The following is a 24,455-nucleotide window of genomic DNA, read 5'->3' on the forward strand; positions in this document are numbered from 1 at the left end:
GCTGAGACCGAAGGATTGCAGTTCGCAGAGAGCCTCAGCTACTTAGTGAGATCCTTTGTAACTCAGCAAGACCCTGTTTCAAATCAAAGAATAAAAAATAGGGCTAGGGTTGTAGCTCAGAGGTAGAATGCCCCTGGGTTCCATCCCCAGTACTACAAATTATACATAAACACACACACACACACACACACACACACACACACACACACATATATATATATATATATATATATATATTTTTTTTTTTTTTTTTTACGAAAGAAAGAAGATGGACGTGGTGGCACACGCTTGTAATCCCAGTACTTGGGAGGCTGAGGCAGGAAAATCAAACAGGTTCAAAGCCAGCCTCAGCTACTTAGTAAGGCTTTTAGCAACTTAGTGAGACCCTGTTTTCCAAACAAAATATTAAAAAATAGGTCTGGCAGTGTAGCCCAGAGGTTGAAATCCCCTGGTTTCCACCCCCAGTACCACAGAAAGAAAGAAAAGAGAGAAAGAAAGGAAGGAAGAAGGAAGGAAGGAAGGAGGGAAGGAAGGAAGGGAGGGAGACCCAGAAATAAAAATACCCTAACATTATCTTTTTTACCCCGTGCCCAATTTTTTATTCTTTACTTTTGAAACAGGGTCTCACTGAGTTGTGAAGGGCCTCACTAAGTAGCTGAGGCTGTCCACGAACCACGATCCTCCTGTCTCAGCCTCCCGAATGCTGGGATTACAAGCGTGCGCCACCACGCCCGGCTCTCACGCTATTTTTTTTTTTTTTAGAGTAAAATGTTCTCTAACTCATTCTAATTTACACACTCTAAACCCTAGACTTAGTTGTAGGTTCCTCAGGACCTACCTTCACCTGAAGAGCTTTTAAATTTGGCCCTCATTGAATGAAAATAATCAGCAGGGTCCCTGCAGATGCAGTAAGTCACCCACGCACAAGACTCAGCCATCCCCCTGTTCCTCCCAGCCCCCTGCAGCCATGAGCTCAGACGCGGAGATGGCCATTTTTGGAGAAGCAGCTCCCTATCTCCGGAAACCAGAGAAGGAGAGGATCGAGGCTCAGAACCGCCCATTTGACTCCAAGAAAGCCTGCTTTGCAGTGGATGATAAGGAAATGTACGTGAAAGGTATGATTGAGAGCCGGGAAGACGACAAAGTCACCGTCAAGACCCTGGATGACCGGGTAAGTGTTGGTCTCAAATGTCTTTTATTATACGGGAATCCCCATTTTTCTTTAGAACGGATGATTACAAATTGCAGGCTGGTCCATGGGAATCTGGAGACAGAATAGAATGTGTGTCTACCTGTCACATACTAAAGGAGCAGGTGGAACCCCTGCCTCTTTTCTTCCAGGGCTTGAGCTTTGAGGGTTTTGCAGTGTTAGCTTTGGAGGAAAGGGCGACAAAGGCTAGACTTCTTAACGGAGAAATTGATGCTCTTCTTGCTGGGTGGGCCAAGCAAATACAGCTCTGTGGGCTCCAGGGTGACTCTTGTTGAGGAAGCTCGGGAGACATTGGCTTGTTTAATGTACAGAATTACAGTATGCCATTTAATTCAGTCTTTACTGTACATCTCAGTCAAAGCAGAGATCAGTGCAAATATAAGAAAATCAGAGCATCTGCTCCCTCGAAGTTTCCATCAAGTGTGGGGGTCAAGATGTATAAAATAGGTGTGAGTCTCAGTTCATAAATCCTTAAGACAGAGCTTTTTTTTTTTAACTTATGTTATGATTTCAGCCCCCTTTCCCTGGCCCTGGGAGAGGAAAACTTCTTTAGTTATTCTTGGGGTCGTTCTATTTTAAAGACTGCAGCACCAGCCAGGGATAATGGCATGCAGGTTTAACTTAGCAAGAACTTGTTTCAAAGTGAATAATTTTGTGAATGGCTGGAAATATCCAGGTACGGTAGTGCATACCTGTAAACCCAATACTTGGGATGCTGTGAAAGGAAGATTTCAAGTTTGAGACTGACCTTAGCAACTTAGCAAGACTCGCAACAACTTAGTGGGACCCTGTTTCAAAAGAAAAAATAAAATAAAATAAAGGCTGGGGTTGTAGCTCAAAGGTAGAATGCCCCTATGTCCAGTCCTCAGTAACACACACACACACACACACACACACACACACACACACATTGTGGTACATTTTCAAAACCTTAACACTATGACACTGAGGTCTCACTGCCTCCCTCCCTGGTGAATCTTTTGGAAAGCAAGTGCCAGTTTCTGACGTTTCAGGATACAGACTTTTTTCCCCCTCCATTTTGGCTATGGCATCTTTCTAGTCTAATGGAGTGAGACAGGAGGGTACCCTTCTCAAGAAATTTAGTCTATACTAGCAAATCTCCTTTCTTTTACCTTTCCTGAAAAAAGCTCTTCTAAGAACTCGGCTTTTTGGAAAACAAAATCCAGAAAGTCCTATTGGCTCTTTCTCTTTTCTGCCTATTTTCTACCTCTCTTAAGAATGAAGTGCAGAAGCCGGGCGTGGTGGCGCACGTTTGTAATCCCAGCCTTCGGGAGGTTGAGACAAGAGGATCGCGGTTTGCAGGACAGCCTCAGCTACTTTAGCGGGGCCCTTCGCAACTTGGTGATACCCTGTTTCAAAAACTAAAAAGGGCGAAGGGTGTAGGTGGTAGAATCCCCCTGGGTTCCATCCCCAGTACTATAAATAAATAAATAAATAAATAAATAAATAAATAAATATAAAATTTAAAAGACTAAAAAATAGGGCTGGGGTGTAGCTCGAAGGTACAGTAATCCTGGATTCCATCCCCAGTACCACAAAAAATAAAAATAAAGAATGAAGTATAGGAGGTGGGGCTGTAGCTCAGTAGCTCAGTAGTACAGCACTCACCTAGCATGCACAAGACATCAGGACCAATCCCTAGCATCACAAGAGAAGCCAGGTGCAGAGGTGCACACCTGAAATCCCAGCGAGTGAGGAGGCTGAGGCAGGAGGATCACGGGTTTGAGACCGGCCTGGACAACTTAGCATAGCAGACATTGACTCAAAATAAAACATAAAAAGGGCTGGGAATATAGCTCAGTGGTAGAATACCCCTGGTTTTGATTTCTAGTACTGTAAAGAAAGAAAGAAAGAAAAAGAAAATAGAAAAAGAAAAAAAGAACAAGGTATAGAGCTAACTGTATTCTTGAGTGGAGGGTGGTAGGAAAAACTCATTGGATAAAAAAAGTTAGTAATTGTCTCAAAATATGATTCAGCCATAAGCCATGATGAAAGTCAAGATGTTTTTAAATATGAGAGTATTGTAAGAATTACAGAAGCCTTCAAATAACAGGAGAGGAGGAAGAGAGGGCTCCGGAGGTGATCTGGGTATAATATCAGTGAAGATATTCTGGACAAAGGAGCCCCCTGAACACAGCTGTGGAGGGAAAAGTGCAGAGCAGACATTGGAGCTGTTCATTTCAACCTTCTTACCTTTGTCTCCCTGCAGCACTCACAACAAGAATGGTAAACAAAGGCAATCTACCCTGCCATTGGTGATTAACCCCATCTGGGCCAAAGCTCTGTAGGTCTACGCCCCTGTGACCCTCTCCTGGCATAGAAGACAGCAGGCTGAAGGGGAGGGGGCGGGGATCAGACTAGAATTGGTTTTTAGTTTTTTCCAGAGTCAGGTTATTCAAGGACATGTGTGTGTGTATGTGTGTGTGTGTGTGTGTGTGTGTGTGTGTGTGTGTGTGTGTATAATATTGTGGGTGGAACCTAGGGGCTTTCCTACCTCCGGGCTATACTCCCAGACCTATTTTATACTTTATTTGGGAACAGAGTCTCACTAAGTTGCTGAGAGCCTCACTAAGTAGCTGAGGCTGGCTTCAAACGTGTGCGATCCTCCTGTCTCAGCCTCCCAAGCGCAGGGATTACAAGCGTGCGCCACCACGCCTGGCTCGAGGACAGTTATTTAAGGATCATCTCTAGGCACAGAAAGGACCCATGAAGTTATCATTGTACTGGGGTAATTGTATCACAATACCTTGCCATGTCCACCACTCTGGTCAAGTTGGGTGTGGCGTACCAGCTTTTCCATTCAGCATTTGCTTTTCTTCTCAATACCCAGACACTCACTCTGAAAAGTGACCAGGTGTTCCCCATGAACCCTCCCAAATTTGACAAGATCGAGGACATGGCCATGATGACCCACCTGCACGAGCCTGCCGTACTGTACAACCTCAAAGAGCGCTATGCAGCCTGGATGATCTACGTGAGTGTCCCCTGGGAAGTGACTGCCCACCAGCTCCACCTGTTAAGGACTTTGTTTCCAGATATTGCTGTCAAAGGGTTCTTTTATGACCGATCATTTAGTCAGTGTTGTACATTCTCATGCATTTGAAAGTGTGCGTGGGGAAAGCCAGCTCTTAATGAACTTGCTTGAAAACTGAAGCGCTGTGTGCAGCAGCAAATGATAGGAAGAGGAGACAAATCAATGAAAATATTCAGCTTCTTGATAATGAGCACATTCCTCTGGTTCCTCTCCCTGTGCCCTTCAAGTACAGTGAGGTGACTGCTGACTAAGCAACCCTGTCGTCTCCATCAACATTCTTACTACTATAATCCAAAAGACCTGACCACACAATTTAGAGGAAGGGAGATTTATTTGCTCACAGGTTTTCGGAGATTCAGGGTTCAGTCCATGTGAGGCTGGGTCTGCAGAGCTCAGGGCATGGTGGGCCAGTGAGAGGTAGAGAGCAGGACTCTGCTCTCACATCGTAGAGGCTGGAAGCAAAACAGAGAGAAAGCAAGCATGAAAAGGGATTCAAATACACAAATGTAATCCCTAAGACCACACTCTCAAGAACCCACCTTCTCCAGTCACACTCCACCTACCTAGTTTACTACTTACTAAGGAGGTTTCAAACTTCATGACTTAACTGTATCAACCCTGAGCTTTTCAAGCGGTATTATATATCTGACCATAACACCTGTCTTCTCCCACAGACCTACTCGGGCCTCTTCTGTGTCACTGTCAACCCCTACAAGTGGCTGCCAGTGTACAACCCTGAGGTGGTGTCTGCCTACAGAGGCAAAAAACGCCAGGAGGCCCCACCCCACATCTTCTCCATCTCTGACAACGCTTATCAGTTCATGCTGACTGGTGAGTAATCTCTTTGGTGCATAGATTCATAAACAATTCTCAGCTAGCTATTCAAGTTCTTTCAAGGCCTTGACCACCTGTATGATGCAGGAAGAAAATGATCTTAGGAATGTTAGATGATTTTAAGGATGAAAAGTGAGAGGTGCAATACTTTCTATCATAGGTTGTGGCAATTGGCAAGACTTGTGGTCATGGCCAAAGCCACATTAAGTTCATACTTACTTGGAAGATTATGGAACACAAGGAGATGTCCTGTCCCTATCTTCAGAACACCCTCATTTTGGACATGTTTGGAAGAAAAACTATATTAGTAGCCACAAAGTTAGAAAAAATTGGAATAGCAGTGTCCCTTTACCTGCCTTTATCCCTGAACTCAGACTCCTCTGAAACTTCCCTAGATTTCTCAGTGACACAAGAGGCAGAGACATGGTCACAATATAATGAGCCATTATGTCTATTCTTGCTTCTGTCTGCTCAATTTTTACCTGTCTTGACTCAACAGAGATACATGAAATAGAAACAAGCATTCGAGGTCTAAGAACACAAATTCCAGTCATTCCTATCCCATATTTTATCCTTACCATTTACACAAACAATCTTTTTTTTTCTATAAAGTTTGATTATAATTAAGTACCACCACTATAGAGATCAGTATGGGGGTTTCTCCAAAGACTATGAATGGAATCATGCTATGACTCAGCCATTCCACTCCTCAATATCTTTCCAAGAGAATTAGAGCGCTCTAGTGATACATACATACCCATGTTTATAGTAGGGCAATTCACAAGAGCCAAATTATGGAAACAGGCTAGGCATCCATCAACAGATGAATGGATAAAGAAAATATGCTATATATACAGAAGATTTTACTTAGCCATAAAGAAGAACAAAACTATGTCATTTGCAGGAAAATATGTGGAACTTGAGCATGTTACACTTAGTGAGATCAGCCAGTCTCAGAAAGTCAAGAGTTAAATTTTTTCTCTCATATGTGGAAGCTACCGAGAAAATAGGAAGAAAAGGGGGCTTCAGGTAAAAGATGAAAATGACTAGTAGACTAGTGAAAGGGAATGAGGAAGAGAAGGGAAGAAGAGGAAACTTGAGGAAACATCAAATAATGTTATATTCATACATGAAGTTATTACTACCAACCTCATTAACATGTACAGGGAAGGAAGAAGGGAGAGAGGGGTAAGATCTGGAAGGAAACACACCAAGTGGTATGTGCGTACATAAAAGTATCACTTTGAATCTCACTATGTTGTACAATTTCAATGGACCAACAAAATCATGCAAAAAAATCAAGTTACATCAGTCTCAAGGAGAAGATTAATATCATTATTTGTATTAGTTTACTGTGGCCACTGTAACAAAATACCATAGACTGGGTGGCTTAAACAACAGAAATGTATTGGCTTATAGTTCTAGAGGCTGGAAGTCTGAGGTCAAGGCATTGGCAAGGTTGGTTCCTTCTGAGACCATGAGAGAGAATCTATTTCAGGTCTCTCACCTAGCTTCTGTGGTATGCATCCCTTAGCTTGTAGAAACATCACCTGATCTCTATCTTCATCCTCACATGACCTTTTCCCTGTATGCCTGCCTGTCTTCAAATGTCCCCTTATTCTAAGGATACTAGTCACTGGATCACCCTACTCCTCTTGAATGGTTACATCCACATCTTCTTTAAAAAGGTCATATTCTGAGGTTCTAGAGGTTAGGACTTCAATATATGAATTTTAGGGCGACACAATTTAATCCATAACTACTTATAAATGGAAAGCAAGTGTCACTTTTCACAAATAGAAAAAGTCGGGCATGGTGGTGCATGCTTGTAATCCCAGTACTTGGGAGGCTGAGATAGGAGGATCGCAGGTTCACAGCCAGCCTCAGCTACTTAGTGAGGCCCTTCACAACTTAGTGAGACTGGTTTCAAAATAAAGAATTAAAAAATATATGGCTTGGAGTATACCTCGGAGGTAGAATGTCCCTGGGTTTTTTCCCCAGTACCACACACACACACACACAAAATAAAAAATAAAAAAAGTAAAAGAAAAAGAAAAATGTAATCTCCAGGTATGGTGGTCCCTGTCTATAATCTCAGTACTTGGGAGGCTCAGACAGCAAGATCACAGGTTCAAGGCCAGCTTCAGCAACTTAGTAAGATCCTGTTTTAAAATAAAAGGGTCTGGGGGTGTAGCTCAAAGGTAGAAAGGCAGAATGCCCCTGGGTTCAATCTCAGAGAGAAAGAAATAAAGAGTGAGAACGAGTGAAGGAGGGGGAAGGAAAAGAGAGAGAAGAGGAAATAAAGACAGAAAGAAGGAAGAGGGAGGAGAGATGGAGTGAGAAGAAAAGAAAGGAAAAGAAAAACACAATGACAGCTCATCAGTGTTTATAAATCCTCTGACGCCTCGGCTTCCCACCAGCTCTGCGCCTGAGGCTTGCTTTCTTTGTTAAAAGGGAAGATGAGAAAGTTCTAGGCAAGGAAGTACAGTTCTACCAACATGAATAACTTTTGCATGTGGGGTTCACTGTTCACCTCCAAGGCGCCCATGTCAGACATCCCACATTTAGGAAATTAGCACAAATTGTCCCCAAGAAGATTAGACATGCCCCAAGCACACCACCAGTTAAGGGTAAAGCCAGACCAGAGGCTGGATCCTTCCCCTCCGCCAGTGTCGCCCTCCTCTTACACCCCATCTGTTGTTCATTTGTTCTGTTTTGTTTTCTTCTGTGCTTCTAGATCGAGACAACCAGTCCATCCTCATCACGTGAGTGACCCTTGTTTGCACCTTGAGGACTTAGGTAGAAGCCAGCGCCGCACCTTCTATTTTCCTTGATCCTGTTTATCTTTAAATCGACAGTGGAGAATCTGGGGCTGGGAAGACGGTGAACACCAAGCGCGTCATCCAGTACTTTGCGACGATTGCGGTGACGGGGGACAAGAAGAAGGAGCAGCAGACGGGCAAGATGCAGGTAAGCTGTGGCGTGCGACTGAGGCTGGCTGGGATCAGCACGCCTGAAATGTGGGTGAGCGCCAAGAGTGTGCAAGGCGCGTGCTCAGCCCGGAGAATGAACAAGGCAGGGTTTTCCTCTTCTATGCATTATCACACAGAACGTTTCCAATACCAAATGTGTATGGTGTTTTCCACACCGAGTAATTCTCCAGTCCTCTGGAATCCTACAACTCAATTAGAGTCTTTGGCTAATTACCCAGAGACATTATCAGACCCCACAGAACTGCCCCCATGTCGAATGTTAATCACAGGCCCCAGGTGGCTTGACCTGCGCTTGGGACTGACCAGCCACAAATCTGGGGTTCCCAGGAATCCCTTCTCAGGTTCAGTGACTGGCTAGAATGGCTCTCATGACTCAGGCAAACACTTTGTGGAAATGTACTTGTTCTTTTTAAAGGATGCAGATCAAGATGCATCCTTTAATTTAAAAGGATGCATTTAAAAGGATGAATGGATTTAAAAGGATGTCTTCCACTTGGAAGGCATGCGTAGGGCCAGGTATGGGAGAAGGGCACAGAGCTGCCAGATCATTTCCCAGAATCTCTGTATGCTCACCCATCCGGAAGCTCTCCAAACCCCTTTGGCTAAAGAACCTCAAGAAGGTTCCATTACACAGGCAAGACTGTCTAAATCGTCAGCCATTGTTGATCAAGCCAAGGTTCGGGCCCTCTCCTCTGAAATCCCCAGCCTTTTAATCACCTGGTTGATTCCTCTAGTAACTAGCCCCCATCCTGAGGCAGTGTGAGCCCCAAGATGGTGAAGATGTGGGCATGGTGGTGCGTGCCTGCAATCCCAGTACTTGAGTGGCTGAGACAGGAGGATTGTATATTCAAGACCAGCCTCAGCAATTCAGTGAGACCCTGTCTCAAAATAAAAAAGGCTGGAGGTGCAGCTCAGAGATAGAAGGCCCCTGAATTCAATCCCCAGTACCAAAAAAAAAAGAGAGAAGGAGGAGGAGAAAAAGAGGAAGAAGGAGAAAGGAAGAGGAGGAGGAGGAGGAGAAGGAGAAGGAGAAGGAGAAGGAGAAGGAGAAGGAGAAGGAGAAGGAGAAGAAGGAGTCGTAGTAGTTCCACTCTGGAATCTTGGAATCTGGAATGACAGGAAGCTATCTAGGAACCCCCAGCCACCATTCATTCATAATATAAAAAAACCACTTTGAAGGTGCCAAGGGTTTTAGGATATTTGTGCAGGGAAACTGAATGAAGACAAGATTATATCACAGCATCACATGGGGGCAAGACAGAAAGTGTTTCTTTCTACCCCTGTGGATTTGGGGTGCAGTACCAGCCCCCCAGCCACAGCTGAGTGCTCTTGGCTTGCAGCACCTGTTCCTCTGGAGAAGCAAAGGTACCACCAAGGGTTTTCAAACAGGAACTCACATCAGAATCAACAGAACATTTAGTGAGGAATAGAAGAGCCTCAGCCCAGAATTTCTAGTTAAGTAGGACCTACTGTTTTGCATTTCTAATAGGTTCCCAGGTGATGTTTATCCTGCTGGTTCAGGGACAACTCTTTGAGAATCACTAGGTTTAACAGTCATTTCTAAATCGTTCTGGAGCCAGGAGGATGAGTAGTCATGGAAGTGAAGATTTGCTAGAGTTAAGACTTCTGAGTCATAATTTTCACAAAATATTATTTTGTTTCATAAAGGACATTTTTGAAAGAAAAACTAAGAACAGTTTCAGTTATATGATCTCTTGGGTCATTTGCATTGTTCCCTTTCTTTCCACTCCTAAGCACAAATGTCTGTGATGTCAAGTGAATACAGAGGTACGTGTACTGAAAATCCGTGCTTGATAATAAGAATAAGATGCTGTCGGAGAAGAAAGGCAGTGTGGGGATCCAGATGGAGAGGATACTTATCCTTCCTGGAATCTGGCAGGACCAGAAATGACTTTATTGCTGTCCCAATGAGAGCCCCCTCGGGTGGGACAGGGGCAAGGGGCATCTCCATATGTCTACAGTGGACACCGGGCTGGGGATGAAGATTGACTTCTCTCCTTGGACTCTGTCCAGAGCATCTATATTTTTTCAGTCAGCAGAAGACAGTCCAAAGTCCTCTCTTTTCTTGTTTATTTTTTAGGGCACCCTGGAGGATCAGATCATTCAGGCCAACCCCCTGCTGGAGGCCTTTGGAAATGCCAAGACTGTGAGGAATGACAACTCTTCCAGATTTGTAAGACTGAGCCCCATTACCAGCTCCACCACTATGCCCTCTCCTTAAGTGCTAGATATGAAAAATCTCATTCTACCCTCAAGCACTTTAGATCACTCTTCCTAACTGGAATCTTGCGGTACTCTCTGAAGAACTTGACTTCTTGGCAGAGGGAGGATTTAACTGCCCTTCTCTAGTTAGTCAACATGACCTCACACCACTTTGAAGTTATAAATTAAATTTCCACAAGCAGAGACCAAATTCCTTTATGCTAAAATGAATCTCTCCAGGTGGAGATGTTTTAAACTTTCTTTTGGCTGTTCTTATAGGTGGTTAGTGATAGCTAATCGTGGTCTTAATTTACAGTTCCTTAATGAGTAGGAATGTTGAACTTCTGCTCATATGTTTCCTTGATATGAATGAACAATATCCACTGACTTAGCCACAGAAATCTTAGTGTGAATTAAGTTAGCAGATTTGACCTTGTCCATGTGGGGAGGTCTTGGAAGGGGTGAAAACAAATAACAAAGACAGAAAAAGAGATCAGAAATTAGGACGAGTCTGGTATCGAAGATATTGAAGGATATATTCAATTCTTCAACATTTCACTTAACATTGTTTATTTTTATTGGTGCATTATAGTCATACATCTTAATGGAGTACAAGATGATAAAGGCATACATGCACACATCACCCAATTAGCTCTTACCCAGTTCCTGCCCCATTTCCTCCTTCACTTAGTATTAGCATCTCCAATAAGGCACTTGCTTTCACATCAGCAAATAAATTAACAAACATCTGGCCTTGAATTTAATGTTACTGACCAGGGGAAGTCAACACTCAGGGATGAAGCCTTTGTTTATGCCTCTAGTTGCACAAGTACATCAGAACTTCACACATCTCACTAACTGGATCATCTCAAACCCACATTTTATGGTCACCCCCCAAAGACAAAATAGTGACTGATTAGAAAGTGCAACCTCAAAGGTTGCAGCCCTGATCCCTGACCTTTCTCTCCTTAGATAAGCCCTGGGAACCCTGTGTACTTTTCTTCCTGTGTAGACGACCATTCCCTCTTCTTTGTGGGAGATCTGCGTACAAGTTACATGTGTAGACATGGGTTATACATTGTTGGAGCATATTAGTGATTGTGCTAATCTGGTACCACACCAGCTACCAGAGACAATATCTTCAGGAAGTCCCTATTATAACAGCCACCTATTTAGTGTCTCCTCTTGACCTTAATCCAGACATCACAATTTTCCTGTCCATCTTTCACCCTCCCGATATTCATAGAGGGAAGAAGGATTGACTTCTATCATCTCCCATTAAGCAGATAATGATACTGAAGCCCAAAACACATCCATACCTAACTTCACCAGCCCTTGACAAACCTTTCTTGGGTTTCACTTAGAAAAAAAATGTTGAGAGTGCTACCAAATAGTGACCTTGTTCCTTGTGTAGACAAACAAACAAGGTGACTTTTTTGCTTTCGAATTTACATTGTGGTAGATCAATTAAGTGGATAATATGAGGAGTACATACACATTATATATGTGTGTACTATATATATATAATATATATACATTCAATATATGTACTATACATGTAAATTGTATACATATATAATTTGACACATGCATTTTATATTAAAACCTATTCATTATTTATAAATAAAATGTATTTATAATTACCCCTTTATGAACTGATTGCTCCACTGGAGCGCCAAAATAAAATTTGTTGATCAAGTATTTTATATGTAATATACATATGATTTTACCTGTCGCTCCCCTAAAAGGGGCGACCTAATCCCTGAGTTGTTCTCTTGGGAGCCAGAGATCCTGGGAGTTAGATTTACCTGTTATAAGGAGTATACGAAATCGAGGCAAGAAAGCTTAAAAGTAGCGTCCAGAGGCAAAAGGGAAGTCAGACAGGATGCCCAACCATGTAACTGATTCAAGGTTTTAGGAAGAGTTTAAGAATCCAGGTAAGAAACCCGGATAAGACCCAAGGAAGCAGTCGAGTGGGCGGTGGTCCTGAGCAGGGAGCTGAAGAGGACCCTGGGTGCATCCCTTGCAGCTGCGGGAGCAGGGCCAGGTACTCTAGGTGGAGCTACCTGAGCCTGGCTGGCCCAGCCTGGGGACTCTGGGTGCCAGGCAAGCAGAGATAAGAAGTGCTCATGGCTTCCCACCCATGAGGCCAGCACAGAACCATATCAATCAAGTAACTGGTGTCTATCAACCTACCATTGGACAGGGCAAGTTCATTCGGATTCACTTTGGAGCCACGGGGAAGCTGGCGTCAGCAGACATTGAAACCTGTGAGTCCAGACACTCTGTACGAACGCCTTGGTATTTAGCCGCAAAGGCAAGCCTCAGGAACCCGGAATCACATTATTTTTGTTCTTGTTGTTAACTTAGATCTCTTGGAAAAATCCAGAGTGACATTTCAGCTATCCAGTGAGAGAAGCTATCACATTTTTTACCAAATCATGTCAAACAAGAAGCCAGAACTAATTGGTAAGCTCTCAGGGTATCGTTTTCTTCCCGATTCATGGCGCTGGAACAGTGCCCACCGTACCCATGATACCCACAGTAGGTTGTGTGTGAGACGTTAATGGGATCTTTGTGTTTCGCAGACCTGCTTCTGATTTCCACCAACCCCTTCGACTTTCCCTTCATTAGCCAAGGAGAGGTCACGGTGGCCAGCATCGACGATAGCGAGGAACTTTTGGCAACTGACGTAAGCATTGAATTTATTTGTTTATGAGAGACTTATTTAGTTTATGAACTGAGAGGCATTTCAGTAACCTTATGAGAAAACTGGGATCCATGGGGTACTAACTGATTAAACCCATGATCCCAGGGATCAAAAGCTCAGAGAATTAGTGCAGATTACCCTTCTCCCTGTCCAGCTCCATGTCACAAGATTCCAACATAAGAATTCAGAAGGTTCTCCAAAGCGGACCCAAGGGCACTCTACCTCGGAGCTACACCACAGCCCTATTTTATTTGTTATTTTGAAACAGGGTCTCTCTAAGTTACTGCAGACATCCCTAAATTGCTAAAGCTGACCCGGAGCCTGTGATCCTTCTGTCTCAACCTCCCAAGTCCTGGGATGACAGGCATGTGTCACTACGCCTGGCTCTATTCTCTAACATTTTAACTAGAATAAATTTTTGCACTTATAAAGTTTGTCACTTAACATTTGTTGGACATTTTTTGTTGCTTAGAGGTGGAATACCCCTGGCTTCAATCCCCAGTACCACACCACACACACACACACACACACACACACACAGTCTCTATTTTGTGAGTTTGTGTTGCTGGGGATTGAACCCGGTGGCATTCCACCTCTGAGCTACACCCCCAGCCCAATTTTTTATTCTTATTTATTTATTTATTTATTTATTTCTGTGGTACTGGGGGTAGAACCCAGGGGCTTTCTACCTCTGGCCTATACTCCCAGACCTATTTTATATTGTATTTGGAAACAGGGTCTCACTAAGTTGCTGAGAGCCTCACTCAGTAGCCGAGGCTGGCTTCGAATCTGTGCCATCCTCCTGTCTCAGCCTCTCAAGCGCGGGGATTACAAGCGTGCGCCACCACATCTTGCTCAACTCACGTGGTCTCTGCCAGGAGAACGCTATGTATGGATCCTGCATCCTACTGAGACGGTTGTTCTGTTTTTCTCCCAGAATGCCATTGACATCCTGGGCTTCAGCCCAGAGGAGAAAGTTGGGATCTACAAGCTGACGGGCGCCGTGATGCAGTATGGAAACATGAAATTTAAGCAGAAGCAGCGGGAGGAGCAGGCGGAGCCGGACGGCACTGAAGGTAAGAGCGCCTGTGACCGGTGGGACCCGATGCTCCGCCTGTGCTCAAGCCTGGACCAGCTGAACGCTGCATCCGTTTCCCGAGCTGCTCTTTTAATGGTAGAAACTGACCGAGTTGTCCGCAGGGCACCGCACAAGCTCTGGGGAGACCCACTCACTTGCTCAGGGGCTCCTATAGGAGTGAATCGGTCTCTCTCTACTCTGCTTTCACTCACCATCGAAGCTTGCTTGCTTCTTAAGGTAGACTTTAGTAAGAGGCTATCGTTAAGTTACTTTCTGTGGCTATCATTAGTAATGTTCAGAATACTGTCATAATCATTTGGGCCTAAACTGAGGCCTTTGATAAAGTGGGGGCCAAATATTTCTTCTCATCCTCACCCTGACTTCTGTTAAACTTGGCTCTGAATGGAAGACTGGTTGACAAATCTTCTTCTCCTGAGCTCTCATCTGCCTGATCCACCATCACCCTCTGCCTTCTCTCTTCAGAGGCATGGGAGTCCAGCCAAGGAAAGTGGGAGGACTGACCAGGGACAGGATTCACCTCCCACGTGTCCTAGTCATTGAAACTCTTAACTCTCACACTGCATCATACAAATTCCTTGAAAAAAGGGTGGTAACAAGAGACATCCCTAATAATAATAATATTAATAAATTATTAATAATTAATAATAATAACTATTATTAATTGGAGGTGGGAAAGCAACTAGGGATTGAATCCAGGGGCATTATACCTCTGAGCTATATCCTCAGCCCTTTTTATTTTGAAACAGGGTCTCGTTAAGTTGCTGAGGCTGGCCTTGAACCTGCGATCCTCCTGCCTTAGCCTTCTAAGTACTGAGATTATAGGTGAGTGCTCCTGCCAGTCTGTTGCTATTAAAGGTTGCATCTAAGAGGAAATTGGGAAGTTCTTAAGACCCAAAGGCCTCTGGACTATGGGTTCAAACTTCAGTGGACAAATCCAGACCTCGGATACATAAATTCATCAAAAAGATTCATAGAAAAAAAAGATGTGGGAGGAGCCAGAGCCCAATCAGACATTTGAGCAGCTGTTGCTTTTGCATGACTCCATTTCTCATCTTCCTTCAGTGGCCGACAAAGCCGGATACTTGATGGGCCTGAACTCTGCAGAGATGCTGAAAGGCCTGTGCTGCCCGAGGGTGAAGGTTGGAAATGAGTATGTCACCAAGGGGCAGAATGTCCAGCAGGTAACAGAGATGCTCTGAATCCAGTCGATTAAGGTAGCTTGCTATTGTGATTATCATCTTATGGCTCCTTCAGCCATACATAGAAACTGGCTTTGGCACTACAGGGGAATCCATTCTTAGGCCTCAGGAGTAAATCAAGAATCACCCACTGGGTACCAGGGGTCCTGGAACCTGGAGTCGCAGAGCCCTCTGGGGCTGGACAGCCTCTTTCTCACTCCTTTACTGGAGCTCCATGGGGCCCATCTGTTTTCTCTTGTATCTTTACTTAGGCAGATAAGCTTTCTCTGCCTCTCTGGCGCATAAAACCCTCATACCTCTCAATTTACATCCTTGTGTTTTCTACTGGCAGCCTGAGATAGAAACCAGTGTCTCTAGATCCCAATTCCAACTTTTCTTAGGAGACACTCCCATTCACCAAATCTGGATCAAGGGTCTACCTGTGGCTCGATTAAATCTTATCAGGGCCTGGAGTTCTGTGTTATACCTGTTACTGTTAGCAGCATCTGCTCCAATTTGCCAAATCAAATAATGGGGACAAGCCTTAGGGGAGAAGGAAAAGGAAATTTATTTATGGATTTGCTAGCAAATTGGAGAAACCAGTGAACCTATGAGTTCAGAAACAGGTCCCGGACTCTCTCTAAACAAAGGAATCAAGTTTCCTGTTAAGAGTCAGTTCTTCTGGGTCTTTCTGGTGTCCTCCTGTCAGTGAGGTGCAATTCATGTCGAAGTCTTCTTTGAGTTGATTCTTTTTTGGATTCTCAGGCCAGGGTCACGTTGGTGTGTTTATGAGAAGGGGCACAGTTTATGTTTAAATCTTCTCTGAGTCAGTCCTCATTTAGATCCACAGTCACCAGGTTCCCTTTCCATCATTAAATGGGTAAGATAATGTTCTTTGTTAACCAGGAAGAAAGGAAAGGGGGAGGGAACATGTCAGCTTTGAAACAGGCCATCTGTTAGCTTTCAGGATCGGAAGCAGGTCCCAGTTCCTTTGGTGGTTAGAAAACTATCTTTGAAAGTGGGATAATTCTCAGAGAAAGAGGAACATCATGAGCCGAGCATGTGTCTCAAGAAATATTTATTGTTATGTTGAACAGTGCAAATTGCCAACTTTCAATTGCTTTGGGTCTTCATGATGTCAATGTCCAAGGTTCCCACTTAATGTAATCATAAAAATACTAATTTGAGTATTGAGTCGATGGTCCTTCTTCAAGGTGACCAACTCGGTGGGCGCCCTGGCCAAAGCCATCTACGAGAAGATGTTCCTGTGGATGGTCACCCGCATCAACCAGCAGCTGGACACCAAGCAGCCCAGGCAGTACTTCATCGGGGTCTTGGACATCGCCGGCTTCGAGATCTTTGATGTGAGTTTTGTGGGCAGAAGACTGGTCTACTTTGTACTTGTTCGGCTGAGTTTCCAGTAGATTTTTCAACTCATGAATATTGGAAACCCCCAGTTCAACAGCCTGGAGCAGCTGTGCATCAACTTCACCAACGAGAAACTGCAACAGTTTTTCAACCACCACATGTTCGTGCTGGAGCAGGAGGAGTACAAGAAGGAAGGCATCGAGTGGGAGTTCATCGACTTCGGCATGGACCTGGCCGCCTGCATCGAGCTCATCGAGAAGGTAGAGAAATGCTGCTCCCCAGGTATAGCTCCTCCTTAGGGGGACCCTCGCCTTGGTATTCAGCTCCTTCTCTGCTCACAGATTGCATCTCTCTCTCACCCCATTCCCTAAGGCCGTGAGCCTTCAGATAGCTGAAGCCCCAGCTGTGGAGAGAGTAAATGAGCAGAAAACACCCAAATCTAAAGAGGTGTGTCACTGATTAAGATCCAAAGGGCTCAGTTATCCCCAACAATGAGAGTGGAATCCTCCTGCCATTTTTTACCCATTTGACTTTACCAAAGACTCAGAGAGGAGGGACCAGGCACAGCAGAGTTCTTGGTGGGGCATCTCTATAAAAACAGGGATGACATTAACTTTTTGAGTGTGTGAGTGTGTAGTGCTGAGGGTTGAACCCAGGGTATTCTACCCCTGTGCTACACCCTCAGTCCTATTTTATTTTTTTATTTTGGAAACAGGGTCTCACTAAGTTGCTGTGGCTAGCATCAAACCTGTGATCCTCCTGTCTCAGCCTCCCAAGCCTTGGGATTATAGGTGTGCACCACCATGCCCAGCAGACATTAACTTTTTTTTTTTTTTTGGTGGGTCTGGTGATGGAACCCAGGGGCATTCGACTTCCGAGCTACATCCCCTGCCCTAATCTTTATTCTTTATTTTGAAACAGGATCTCACTGAGTTGCAGAGGATCTCACTAAGTAGATGAGGCTGTCTGCAAACAGCAATCCTCCTATCTCAGCCTCCCGAATACTGGGATTACAAGTGTGCGCCACCATGCCTGGCTGACATTAACTTTTTTTCAAAAATAGGACTTCTTATAACATTCTGAAAACTAGTCATGTTGGAATAAGTATATCTTCCTAAGTAGGAATGATAAATCAGATGTTATTGAACTTTATGGCTATATGTGTAAGCTTAGATTTTTTTAAAAAATCTATTTATTGCTAAAAGTGAGCTACAAGCCAGGCATGGTGGCACATGCTTGTACTCTCAGCATTCGGGAGGCTGAGACAGGAGGATCGTGTTTAGAGGACAGCCTCAGCTATTTAGTGAGGCCCTCTGTAACTTAGTGAGACCCTGTTTCAAAGTAAAGAATAAAATATAGGGCAGGGATGTAGCTCAGAGGTCAAATGCCCCTGGGTTCCATCCCAGACCCGAAAAAAAAAAAAAAGTGAGAGCTACATTTGATTATAGAAAATTTTATCCCAAGGTCTTTTATTCATAAAATATTCATTGCACACGTTCTCTATGTCAGTCACTACTCTGACATTACACTAAACATGTCAGGAGCTTTGCTCTCACAGAGTTTTATTCCAGTACTCCAGTATCCGAGTGACAGCACCAAAGAAATCGTCTTGGCTTTGCCAAACCATACAACGGGATGGCCTGTTTTCTTAAACATAAGAGGCATAGACTCTGTTATCCTCCTTCCAGCCCCTGGGCATCTTCTCCATCCTGGAGGAGGAGTGCATGTTCCCCAAGGCCACAGACACCTCCTTCAAGAACAAGCTGTATGAACAGCACCTGGGCAAGTGCAACAACTTCCAGAAGCCCAAGCCTGCCAAAGGCAAGGCCGAGGCCCACTTCTCCCTGGTGCACTACGCGGGCACCGTGGACTACAACATCGCTGGCTGGCTGGACAAGAACAAGGACCCCCTGAATGAGACCGTGGTCGGGCTCTACCAGAAGTCTTCACTGAAGCTGCTGTCCTTCCTCTTTTCCAACTATGCTGGCGCAGAAGCAGGTGAAAATTTACCTTTTCTCTCCTGTGGAAAGCTCTGTGTAATTATTACTCCTGTCTCAGAGCTGTTCACTGAGCCAGTTGTCAAACCTGAGCTTCAGGTGGAGCTTGATTTCTCTGTTGGCCTCTGTCTTCCATTTTTGTTTGCTCTTCTCCTTTTCCTCTTCTTCCTTGAGTTAGAGGTCTGTGGAGGCCAACCGGACCTCTCTTTGGCAAAGTAACCATTACCACATTGTTTAATTGTTTTCTATTAAGGTATAATTTTTGTGTGTGCGTGGGTCTGGGGATGGAATCCAGGGGCATTCTACCTTCAGGTTATACCCCCAGCCCTATTTTATTCTTTATTTTGAAACAGGGTCTCACTGAGTTGCAAAGGGCCTCACTAAAGTAACTGAGGCTGTCTGCAAACCACGATCCTCTGGTCTCAGCCTCCCAAATGCTGGGATTACAAGCGTGTGCCACCACGCCCAGCAAGGTATAATTTGCATACAATAAAATTTACCCTTTAGGATTTTCCATGAGAGCCAGGCATGGTGATGCATGCTTGGAATCCCAGCATTCAGGAGGCTGAGACAGGAGGATGGCAGTTCATGGCCAGCCTCAGCTACTTAGTGAGGCCCTTCACAACTCAGACCCTGTTTCAAAAATAAAAAGATTAAAAACTAGGGCTGGGGGTGTATCTCGAAGGTACAATGCACCTAGGTTCCATCCCTAGTACCAATATATAAATAAATAAGTAAATAAATAATAGGGCTGGGGTGTAGCTTGAAGGTAGAATGCCCCTGAGTTCCATCCCCAGTACCACAAAAATATTAAAAAAAATTTTTCATGGTGTTTAGTATATTCACAATGTTGTACAGCTACCAGCACCATCTCAATTTAAGAACATTTTTAGCCAGGCATGGTGGCATATGTCTGTAGTCCTAGTACTTGCGAGCTAAGACAGGAGAATCACAGTTCTAGGACAGACTCAACAATTTAGTGAGACCTTGTTTCAAAAAAATAAAAATAAAACAGGGCTGGGGTATAGCTCAAAAGTAGAGTGCCCCAGGTTCAATTCCCAGTAAAACACACACACACACACACACACACACACACACACACACACACACACACACACACATTTTTATCATTCCTGTAATATATGAGAAACCAGTCCCTTTCCTGTCCCCAGCCCCTGGCAGCCCCTAATCTGCCTCTATGGATGTGCCTATTCTGGAGATCTGTTACAAATGGAATCATGTGCTCTATGTCCACATGTGTCTGGCTTCTTTTACTCAAGCTGATGTTTTCAAAAATTGTCTGTGCTGTTGCATATATCAGTACCCCATTCTTTTCTACCAGCAAGTAATGTTCCATTGTATGAGTCTACCATCTTTTGTCCGTCTACTCATCGGTTGATGGACGTATGGGTGGACTTCTTGGAACTATAAGCATTTGTTGACATGCTTTTTGTGGATATATGTTGTCAGTTCTCTTGAGCATATACCTAGGGGTTGCCATGGATAGTATGGGCGTATGGTAACTATGCTTGTTTGTGAGGCTGCTGAAACCTCCCAAAGTGCTGCAGGAGCTAATATCACTTTTGAAGGTTACCATGACATTTATGTTCTAAATAATTTCCAAAATAGAGTTGAAAAGGATGGACTGTATTATTCTGTCTTTACTGGTGCCTTGTGATTCTGTGTCTTAATGAGGTTCAGAGTAACGGAACAGACATACACACAGCACTTAGTGGGTGGACTACTTTAAACACATAAATTTATTACATTAATGTTTTTACTTTTTAGACATATGCAATATAGCATTCAGTATATAATTCGATCTTTTTACAAAATCAATGTCCATTCAGGCATAAGAATGCAGTAAATGGGTACAAGTTGAAAGTTGAATGATAAGCATTATTTTCTTTGAAACCAGCCAGGGGATCTTTGTAGCTGTATTACATAACCTTGTTTAGTGATGACAGACAGAAGACCCAATGAGAATGTGGCTCCAGGGACACGACTTTTCTGCCTCCCCTCCCCAGTTCAAGTCTGCTTTCCCACGAGGCCCACGGACACGGAGGCTGACCATAAAGGAGTATGGGGGTAGAGTGAGACCTAACGTTTTTCCAAGGCTGAATTGCAATTAAATATTAGAGGCCCAATATGGAAGCAAACCATTCAGAAAAAAGTAGGCCAACTATATCACAAACTCCAAACTGAGAGAGCAAAAATTTGGCTGTTACTTTCAGAAAAGAAAATTTAAAAACTTTGTACAATATTCTTAAGAAAATTCAGTTTTATTACTTTCAGTTACATCCTCATTAAGAGATAAACAGAAGCTGGGTGTGGTGGTGCACACTTGTGCTCAGAGGTAAAATGTCCCTGGATTCAATCCCCAATATTCCCCCAAAAATAAGTAAACAAATAAATGAATGCCACCCACACCCCACTCCATTAACACAGTGATGAAGTTGGGTATTCTCAAGTCTGGGTAGTCCTTTGGGGGCATTTTAAAAACAGACTAGATAGGTGTGGTGACGCACATCTGTAATCCCAGTATTTGGGAGGCTGAGGCAGGAGCAGTGTGGGTTCGAGACCAGCCTCAGCAACTTAGCAAGATTCTTGGTAACCTAGCGAAATCCTGTTTCAAAGTAAAAAATAAAAGAGGGCTGGGGGTGTAGCTCAGAGGTAGAGTGCCCCTGGGTTCGATCCCCAGCACACCCCCCAAAATCAGACAAACAAAACTTTGCATCTCTTATGTCAAAAGAAACTCCAAACGACCACTCCTCGGCTTGGAAGAGGTGGTTTAGAGCCGCCACTGCATGTCCTCCGGAATGCATCTGACAACTCTCCGTGTCTATCTGCAGGCGATGCCGGGGGAAGCAAGAAGGGCGGGAAGAAGAAGGGCTCCTCCTTCCAGACCGTGTCGGCCGTGTTCAGGGTTCGTAGTTGGGCAGCGCACACCTGCGGTTGTCTTTTCTGCCCAGCAACATGGCGTGCTCTGAGCTAACCACGCTTGTTTCGGTTTGTGTCCCAGGAAAACTTAAACAAGTTGATGACCAACTTAAGGAGCACGCACCCTCATTTTGTACGATGTCTCATTCCCAATGAGACCAAGACTCCCGGTGAGTAAGAACCACCCCCCCCCCCCGTCTCGCCATTATGTAGAGCACTGGACTCCCTGAGATGTATGCAAAGTCCTGTGCATGCATGCGGGAAAAGGGCTGGGCTCTTACCACTTCTCAAAGTAGTCTGTTAAATAGAGCTGCCAGGCTTAGCAAATACAAATACCAGATGCCATGTTGAATTTCCATTTCCGATAGACAAGAGAAAATGGCTACAGATAACTATCACCCATGCCAAGCTTGGGAGATACTCATATTAAAAATTATTCACTCTAGATCTGAATTCAAATTCAGTCAGGCATCCTGTATTTTATCTGGCACACCTACCATGAAATCATATCCAAAATATTGTGTGTATCTGTATAGATACATTCATAAGATTCCACCGCTTTCAAAGATTCTATTTTTTTTCTCAGTACTAAGGATGGAACCCAGGGGCATTCTACCTCCGAGCGACACCCCCAGCCCTATTTTTTATTCTTTATTTTGAAACAGGGTCTCACTGAGTTGCAAAAGGCCTCATAAGTAGCTGAGGCTTGCTATGAACCGCAAACCTCCTGTCTCAGCCTCCCGAATGCTGAGATTACCAGCTCACATCACTACTCCTGACTCTATAATATTCTTAAAGGGCTCTGTTTGCCTCCTTTATCGTAAAGTTAAGAATTATTGCACGTGGTGGCGCACGCTTGTAATCCCAGTATTGGGAGGCTGAGACAGAAAGATCCAGGTTTACAGACAGCCTCAGCTACTTAGTGAGGCCCTCTGCAACTTAGTGAGACCCTGCTTCAAAGTTAACAATAAAAAATAGGTCTGGGGATGTAGCTCGAAGGTAGAATGCCCCTGAGTTCAACCCATAGTTCTGCAAAAAAAAAAAAAAAAAAAGAAAGAAAAAAGAAAAGAAGAAAAGAAACAGAAAAAGAAAAGAATCATTATTCCAGCGCCAGTGGCAACTGTGTTCATCTATAGTGTATGTTACTCACCCTATTAGATGATCTCTCATCCTGCAAGATATGTGTGATTATCTCCATTTTACAGATGACAGAACTGAGAATCAGAGAACGGAGAATCAGATCTATATAATACATCATGCATTAAAATAGACTTTTAACTGCCTTATTTCTGATTCACACATGTGCTTAGAGTATAGATGTTTGGCAGGATCATTTGTCACAAGCAGAATAAACAGTCACACAGAACCATGACTCAAGGGCACTTACAGCAAATATATTCTGTGCAGCCGGGCGTGGTGGCGCACACGCTTGTAATCCCAGCACTTGGGAGGCTGAGACAGGAGGATCGCGGTTTGCAGACAGCCTCAGTTACTTAGTGAGGCCCTCTGCAATTCAGCGAGACCCTGTTTCAAAATAAAGAATAAAAAATAGGGCTGGGGGTATAACTCGGAGGTAGAATGCCCCTGGATTCCATCCCTGGTACCGTAAAAAAAAAAAAAAAAAGTGTTCTATGCCAAGCCCTGGACTCCTGACTCATGATTAAATACTGAGCTTGCTGCATTGCAAGTGAACAGAGGCACCAGATTGTCCAGAAAAAAATCTCAGCTCCCCTCACCATGTGACCCCAAGCCAAGTACTTAAGCTTTCTCTGTCTCTGCTTTCTTGTCTGATTAACAATTGGTTTCTGGCAACTAAGTTGCAGAGGGCCTCACTAAGTAGCTGAAGCTGTCTGTAAACCTGGATCTTTCTGTCTCAGCCTCCCAATACTGGGATTACAAGCGTGCGCCACCACGTGCAATAATTCTTAACTTTACGATAAAGGGGGCAAACAGAGCCCTTTAAGAATATTATAGAGTCAGGAGTAGTGATGTGAGCTGGTAATCTCAGCATTCGGGAGGCTGAGACAGGAGGTTTGCGGTTCATAAGTGGGAATAACTTTCTTTCTTTCTTTAATAAGTGCTTATAAAGTGGCGACTGACTCAGTTTGTCAACAGTAAGCCATTTATCCCACTTTAGAGAATTGTTATGAGGATTAAATGAGCAAGTGCAAGGAAAACACTTAAAACTGGGTCAAGCACATCGTGAACTCTCAACAAATGTTGTCTAGTTGATTAGTAATAGTAGTACATGCAACCAGAAACTAACTGCCCCCAATAACCAGGTCTACTCTACTTAGAATTACATTTTCTGTGGAATTTAGGTTCTAAAGTCAAATATTATGTGTTTTTTGTTTGTTTTCTAATATTTTTATTGGTACACTGTAGCTATGTATCATAGGTTATCATAGGTAACACTAAAAAGTTTGGGTCTTATTCCCAGGATTATAAATGCTAAAGTCACCCTCGGATACTGGGATTGTATTCTCTGGAATTCATAGGCATGTTCCAGCTGCCTCCACTCCTGTCCCCTGTCTTAGAGCTAGCACTAACCCTTCCTGCTCAAGTCCGGGCGTTTTGGAATGGCTCAAGGTGCTTCAGAGCATCAGCATGAAGGCCCCCGGACCCTCTCTCTCCAGGTGTGATGGACCACTACTTGGTGATGCACCAGCTGCGCTGTAACGGCGTCCTGGAGGGCATCCGGATTTGCAGGAAAGGATTCCCCAGCCGGATCCTCTATGCTGACTTCAAACAGCGGTAGGTTACCTTGTCCTTGCGTTTGTCTCCTTCTGAGGACACCTTGTGCTCTCCCTAAAGACGCTCCTTGGGCTGGGTGGCTGTTGAGCTCACA

The 24,455-nt window shown here is 44.1% G+C and overlaps 1 protein-coding gene across 1 annotated transcript in view; it reads left to right on the top strand.

Annotated features, from left to right (window-relative positions):
- Positions 1–967: 967 nt before the first annotated feature.
- LOC308275584 (myosin-13) overlaps positions 968–24,455 on the top strand; it is a gene marked incomplete at both ends in the record, with an annotated part of 161,596 nt that continues 138,108 nt past the window's right edge. Inside the window, 17 exons of the mRNA XM_080713946.1 lie at positions 968–1,171; positions 4,062–4,205; positions 4,940–5,096; positions 7,837–7,864; positions 7,958–8,069; positions 10,194–10,286; positions 12,522–12,585; positions 12,686–12,784; positions 12,904–13,007; positions 13,963–14,101; positions 15,187–15,305; positions 16,517–16,666; positions 16,760–16,930; positions 18,359–18,668; positions 21,520–21,593; positions 21,690–21,777; positions 24,244–24,361. Coding sequence (XP_080570072.1) covers positions 968–1,171; positions 4,062–4,205; positions 4,940–5,096; positions 7,837–7,864; positions 7,958–8,069; positions 10,194–10,286; positions 12,522–12,585; positions 12,686–12,784; positions 12,904–13,007; positions 13,963–14,101; positions 15,187–15,305; positions 16,517–16,666; positions 16,760–16,930; positions 18,359–18,668; positions 21,520–21,593; positions 21,690–21,777; positions 24,244–24,361 — 2,174 coding nt within the window. The remainder of the gene's footprint in view (positions 1,172–4,061; positions 4,206–4,939; positions 5,097–7,836; positions 7,865–7,957; positions 8,070–10,193; positions 10,287–12,521; positions 12,586–12,685; positions 12,785–12,903; positions 13,008–13,962; positions 14,102–15,186; positions 15,306–16,516; positions 16,667–16,759; positions 16,931–18,358; positions 18,669–21,519; positions 21,594–21,689; positions 21,778–24,243; positions 24,362–24,455) is intronic.

The sequence above is a fragment of the Muscardinus avellanarius genome (genome assembly GCF_963383645.1).
Source record: "Muscardinus avellanarius genome assembly, chromosome: 16".
Classification (NCBI taxonomy): domain Eukaryota; kingdom Metazoa; phylum Chordata; class Mammalia; order Rodentia; family Gliridae; genus Muscardinus; species Muscardinus avellanarius.